The sequence below is a fragment of the Lactuca serriola genome, chromosome 8 (genome assembly GCF_051521515.1).
Source record: "Lactuca serriola cultivar US96UC23 chromosome 8, Lser_US96UC23_V15, whole genome shotgun sequence".
Taxonomy (NCBI): Eukaryota; Viridiplantae; Streptophyta; class Magnoliopsida; order Asterales; family Asteraceae; genus Lactuca; species Lactuca serriola.
In genome coordinates, this window is record NC_136415.1 from 229,330,403 (window position 1) to 229,337,517 (window position 7,115).

The window sequence follows — 7,115 nt, forward strand, 5'->3', positions numbered from 1 at the left end:
TTGAGGTGAGTCTCCTCATTGTTCGTAGAGGTCGAAGACACCAATGCCGACCCATTTGGTTTATGTATTGTAGGAAGACCTAGGGGTTAGCTCTAGGCATTATGTATGAAAGACCAGGAGGCGGCTCCTGGCACATTGTATGATAATTAGTTAAGCAGAGTAGATTGCATGCTAGTTGTCTTTGTGATGCTTGCATGGAAGACCTAGAGGTGGCTCCTGACACTTGTTTGTAAGACCCAGGGTTGTGGCCCTCGACTTGGCAGGAAAGACCACGAGGTGGCTCGTGGCATAATGGCAAGACTATGTGTGACACATAACATCTTTTTTTACTATGTTATATGAATGGTATGCATGGCTCGTGGTTATGTATGACTCATATAGACTGTTGGATATGTATGGTATGTTGTATTTGGGGAACTCACTAAGCTTTGTGCTTACGATTTTCAATTTATGTTTCAGGTACTCCAGTTTTCAAACGAAAGAGCTTGGGATGATCGTAACGTATACACCCGTGTTTTCCGCAAATCGTGATCTTTGGGATTTGACTCTGATAATTGTGTTAATTGAAATGATTTTCAGTGTCCGGAACAAAGTTATTATAGTGTTTTAATTATATTGAAAATAAAATTTTTACCTTGGATTTTTGGATCGTTACAAAGATTTTCTCATTTATGTATTTGAAAATTGAACGATGATCACAAAGTTGTGATTAAAATGATTTAGGAAATCAATGGAGATAACGATGCATGTGAGTGAGCGTTTTGTTGTTGGATTCGATGAGGACGACGAAAACACACGGTGATCCTAGAAAGAGCGCAAGAAAGAAGACGATGAATGATACATATTAACTTAGATTATATAATATACATTAGTTTAAAGGTAATATTCAGAAAAGTCTAAATGTTTTGGTTATTGGTAAAAAATAATGAAAAAGTCCTAAATTTTTTATTAATTAATGAAAAATCCCCAATTTAGATAAATTAATGAAAAAAGACGAGATACCAATTAAATTTGTGAAATTGGCTACGAAGGGCTATTTTAAAGTTTTATCCGGTAATCTATCATTTTTTTTTAAATAAAACCTAAAATATTAGGATTTTATTGGATATTTCTGGTTATAATTTATTTATATAACTGTTTTTTCATGGTATAGTTACAACCTCATATTTTGATATTTTAGTGATTATATTCGTTTAATCCTATTTAATATATTAATTAAAGATTAAAATAACAAATAAAAGTGTGTTAACTTAACCCAGCCCATTTCAAAGCTCCCGCATTTCCCTTGGCGCCCTCGTGCCCTTCTTGTCCCGCCCAAAATACTTGTCGCGCCATATCCCTCCCGCCATAATAAACCCCCAAATCACCATCTATAAGATGCCATCTCTATCAGTAAAGCTACTCACACATAACAGTTTCATTCCTAGACCTAATTGTCTCAAAATCATATAGATCTTTAGGCTTTTTGTTTGTGTATTTACAGAGAGATCTGAGAGATGGTGGTAGCTTTAGGTCCTGGAAAGTTCTACGGAAGCGACCTCCCAAGACCACGGATCTACACAGACATCAAGTACAACTCCTACCGAGTCGACCCACCGGTATCTGTTACAGATCCTTTAATGTCGTGGGCAGAAGAAGCTCACTGGTCAATGGGTGGCTTGAACTTCAATCGCCATCGTCTTCAAGGGCGCATCGAAGGCGACGTCGAGAAGCTTCGTAGTCAGATCGAGGAGTCAATCAGGAAGAAAGAATCCCTAAGCCCGCCGTCGTCAAAGAAAAAACCCATTTCCAAATCGTCGGAAAAATCAGCCAAAAAGAAGAAAGGGGCTGATCTGGATCGGAGTCGAAGCCCATCGCCGCCGCCAGCTCCGTTAGCTAACAAGCGGAAGAGGCGATTTCTGGGTTTGGTTGATGAGGATGACGAGGAGGGTGAAGAGAGCATGTCAGCTAGGAAGTTTCCGGTGAGGAAGCTTTCTGATGAGTTTGATCTCGTTGCGAATACGAAGAAAAGTCCGGCGAGAAGCTCCAGAGGTGTTGAGTCCGAGACGGCGACAATCGCTTCAAGGACTCGGGGTCAGAAAACGGTGACTGAGGAGCCGATGAAGGGTAAAAAGCGATTGAGAAAGATTGGTGAAATTATTAATGTTGATGTATCTTCTTCCAGGATTTCATCGAGAACAGTTAAGCGTGTGTAAACTCCATTGTAATAAACAAAATTGGAATTAGAGGAAGAATATCAACAACATTGAAATCAATTTTCGTCGCATGTGCAACATAGAAATTCAGAATTAGGAAGATGAGTTTTTTGCATTGGTTTGGTGGTTCTTAACAGGGGGCTTACTCAAGAAAACCTTTCTGCTTAATGATATTGAATTGTAAAAATTTAAGGCAGTTTAATTAAAAAATTAAAAAATTTGTTTAATATTATGTTGTTGAGTTATTGTCATTGTTGTAAAGCATTTATGTTGTTCATGATATTGTTGAATAAGACGGGCTTTGTTTGTCAAGTAACTGGGCCTTTTTGTCAACTAGAAATTTTGTGTAATGGAGAATCAAAAACTTAAGAGCATGTATGATATGATGTATGATATGATGCTTATTGACAATAAAATTTCAATCCAATACACCATACAATCCAATACACCATACAAGTATTATAAATAGTCAACAAACAATTGGAAACCCTAGAAGTTCTTGTTTAGGTTCATTTTGGACTAGAACTTTCTTATTTGGACTCAATGGACCAATAAGCTTCCAATTTGATTATCATAAGCCCATTTAACCTTTAAATGGGCTCTAATTGGACCCACTTTCATTTATTTCAATATTTTGGGCCATAATAGGCTTGGAATTAAATAAAATACCCTTATTGGGCCATAACAAATCTAATTAACCTAAATGGGCCATAAAACCCATTCTTTTTGGCAAATTGGGCCGTAAGCCATAAAGGAGCCCAATGGGCCGAAAAATAATTATTGAGCCTCATAAATTATAAACCAAGGGATAGAATTGGACCAAGCCACTTCATCCTTTATCCTAGTCCAAGGTTCTTGGTCCAACACAAAAAAAAAAAAAAGAGATTAATTAGAATTAAACCTTGACACATCATTATTGCTCAAAGGATATCAAGGTTTAATACATCACATACATATAGGGCATCTCATGTTCCCATGCAACTTTTCTTTCCCCTCTCTCTTCTTATGATCGGCCGAGAGCCAAACCACACACACACACACAACATCAAAACTCTTCCAAACTCTCTCAAATATTCTCCTCCTTCCCACTCCAAAATCTCGAAATTTTGCTTGTGCATTAAGAGGATTTCAAGAAAATATCATCACTTCTTGGTAAGTTATACATATCCCAGGATTTTATAACTCTTTTCTCATGATTACATCCCTTCTCTTAAACATTTGTGGTAATCATACTCTTAGAATCACCTCAAGTTCGAGATCATCATCAAGGTGTTGCTAGGGCCGAAAATCACCTCACTTCCTTCCATTTCTTCTTCAAAACCGTGACCCACAAGAAAAGGTGAGCTTCATACCCCCTATTTTTCGGTTTTTATAGGTTTTGTGGGGGGGGGGGGGGGGGGGGGAATACAAGCAAATGTGTAGATCTATGAGTATATGTATGCTTTGTATGATTTCTATGTTTATTTACATGTTCTTATGTGATTATGGTGTTGAATCTAGTCCAAAAGAACTCAAAACCGAGATCTACCTTATGTTGAATGAAATAAGTGTAAATCATATTATTTCATACAAATCAACTCTAGAAAAATAACCAAGTTGGTTAATATGAACTCCTTAGGCTAAAAACTCCATTTTTGGACTCAAAATGTTAAAAATATAAGGTCAAAGGGCCCAAAATGACAAAATACAAATTCTGATGGATGAAATGAGTCAAAACAGTTTCAACAATGTATTTTCTGGAAATATTCTCTTTTGAAGGATTAAATGTGAAATTTTAAGCATAATGGGCCAAAAATGAACTTTTCGGCCCAATAAAACCCAAATTGCGAGATTTTCAAATTAGAGGGGCTGAAACTGTATTTTTCTATAAAACAGGGGACTACTAGTACTCCAAGTCCATTTCAAGGGTTAAAAATGCTTTTCATATTTAAAAGGGACCAAAGATGCAAATTTTTTCTATTTTGGGCCAAAAGTGTAAAAACTGCGAAAATAAAGGTTTCAGCCGAGAAAATTTCATTTTGAGGGACTAAAACTCTTTTTCAAATAACTTTGAGCTGAAAAATACCTTTTCTACAAGTTTTGATACTAAAGTGTCAAGAAAAATGGTTTAAGGACTAAAATAGAAATTCTTTTATACAAAGGGTCAAAAGTGTAAATTTACCCAAAAGAAAGGGGCTGCAAAAAGTAAAATTCTAATGTTTTAAACAATAAATCCGACATGATGAAATACTAGTACCTCGATTATCGGCGAAATGTAATACCCCTCCAACACCAAAATCGTTATCAAACGAATTGATTCGGTCTCGAATCAATAATGAATCCGAAATTAATAACACGACGATACTTCAATACACACGCGGAAATCTCGGGAATTCAATACACACGTGGAAATTTCGGGAAGTCAATACACACGTGGGAATACACCAGACGTCGATACACCGTCTTTGGGCCCGAAAGTTTCAAATCGTGCTTGTTGGGCCTAGCTAGCCCAATGACATGATCTTTAGGCCCGAAGGAAACTCGCTTACATGTAGTTGGGTCTTATATGACCTAATTCCGTGTAAAAGGACTTTTACAGGCTTTGTGCTGTTGGAACCCAAGGGTCCTCTGGTACTGCTAGTAAAGTCGAGAATTCACCAAATGCGAGTCGGGCTAAGGGCCCTTCGCATTCACGATAGCCTTGAACGACTTATGGAAATATCGGGGGCTTCGCACCCTCTTTTCCTCCTCGGTTGTGGGGCTATGAGAAGTCCGGGTGATTGGATTAAGTGAATGGTGCGAACGACGCCTAAGGGATCGTTTGTATAGTTGTAAACTAGTCATTTTCATTAATGTGTGTTTATAACAATTCACAATCCATAATTAATCCAATGTCACCGGGACTCAACGAATACACACGTCGCAACGAAATAACAAAATATAAAATATTTGATTCAAAGTATTAGGAAAACATCGGGTTTTCCTAGGGTTTTCAATTAATACACCTACGAGAGACATACTGAGTTTTACAAATTGTACTTTTACATCTATAGAAACAAACAAGCATACCTACGGATTTTCACCCTTTTTATACTATGCTCTTTTCAGAAAATATCGGATTTTTTGGTGATTTTCAAAACAATACAAACCACTTTATTTCAAACATTACTTATGAGCTCACCAACATTTCATATGTTGACGTTTTTCAAAATACTTGTATTCTCAGGTAACAGGTAAATCGAAAAAGGAAAAATGTACTCAGTAACGTCTTGCTGTTGTTTTAATTAGTATCGAACAATTTACTTTTGGGCATGTAATTTTATGGATCAATGTACTAAATGTAAATGCTACCAGTTGTAATATTTCAATGTTTGGTAATGTATGATGTTATGTTTCATGTATATTCATTGTGATAGTATTCAATTGAGTCACAATAGCCCTCGGACGTTTCCGCCGTCTGGTTCGGGGGTGTGACAGGTTGGTATCAAAGCTCTGTTTATAGTGAACTAGCATATCTAACCATACATTGATATGCAACTATAAACCAAAAGAGGGACTAACACAACTCTGAACAAAACAAGTAAAATACAACAATAAAACACCTTTGCTTCCATTAGGAATAAGGAACGTAACGCCAAACCAAACAAGATAATGCTAGTATCTCGGTTAAATCAGGATTGTTCTTAGTGGTACCAAGGAGTGGATGTAGCCTGATTAACTACATTCTCTCCAAAGTATAACTAACACACGTTCTGATGACATCGTGATAGCTAGGGAACCTAAAACTATACCCCTTTATCACCAAAAAGAGAACGCCTTCTTAGTCTGTACAATAGTTGTAGCATCCTAGGAATAATGTTAGCATATTTACATACTCGCACAGATAGCATGGCTGGTTTTCATCACCCCGGAGATCCTTATTTCCCTAATCAGGGGAATAACGGATGGTTAGAGGAAGAGCCTGAGGAAGACCCCGAAGAGGAATCTGACGGGGAACCGGAGGCAGGAGTCGAGGGCGAGCCTGTCGAACCAGAAGAAGATGAAGGGAGCTTCGAGGAGGAACCCGATGACAATGAAGGGGGTGATTCGGACGCGGAGTCCGAAGTCATCAACCCCCCTTACCCGATTAGGGTACCTGCTTACCGTGTGGGCCCCACTGGTCCTACCCCTCCCTGGGGTATTGATCTTTGGAGATGGAGCAGACAGCAGGGACATCGACCCCCGTTCGTCATGTCGTGCGAGTTCTTTGACCTGAGGGATGGAGGACCGGCCGACCGAGCCCTACCGGTCATGGTGAGACGATTACGGAACACTGGCGATCTTGCTCAGGGCACTGCTGATCAGGTACGCCAGTTGTGGACTAGGGTCGAGCGTGCGGAACAGGAAGGATGCTGACCATGGTTCAGGGAGAGGCGATTCAGGACCCCGCTGTTGTTACCGGTACGTTTCTCCTAAACCACACTTATGCATGCATCCTATTTGACACCGAAGCAGAGTGAAGTTTCGTGATCAATAGATTTAAGCATTTATTAAAACAACAACCCCAGAAGCTCAATGAAACCTTTACGGTGGAAATGGCCAACGGGAAAACCGAATCCACCAGGGAAATCTACATCGGATGTACCCTAACCCTAAACCAACACGTCTTTCGAATAGACTTAATGCCTGTGTCCATTAGGAGTTTCGACGTGATTATTGGCATGGACTGGTTAAGCCCCCACCATGCTGAAATTATGTGTCACGAGAAGGCCGTTCGCCTTCACCTTCCCAATCACGAAACCCTAGTAATTTACGGAGACAAACCTAGCATGAATCTTCGCCTCATCTCGTGCATCCAGGCACAGAAACATCTACGAAAGAACAATTTGGCGTTCTTGGCTCACATAGTGGATAAAACCAAGGAAGAGGTTAACGTTCAAGACATTCCCATAGCATGTGAGT

General features: G+C 39.0%; 1 protein-coding gene across 1 annotated transcript; it reads left to right on the plus strand.

Annotated features, from left to right (window-relative positions):
• Positions 1–1,387: 1,387 nt before the first annotated feature.
• Positions 1,388–2,255, plus strand: LOC145071163 (uncharacterized). The gene has a single exon (XM_079018078.1). It carries the CDS (start codon positions 1,497–1,499, stop codon positions 2,193–2,195), a length of 699 nt encoding a protein of 232 aa, XP_078874204.1. The 5' UTR covers positions 1,388–1,496; the 3' UTR covers positions 2,196–2,255.
• The last annotated feature ends 4,860 nt before the right edge of the window (positions 2,256–7,115 follow it).

Excerpts from the sequence above, each read along its gene's own strand:
- LOC145071163 (XM_079018078.1), top strand. The coding sequence starts at position 1,497 with ATGGTGGTAGCTTTAGGTCCTGGAAAGTTCTACGGAAGCGACCTCCCA.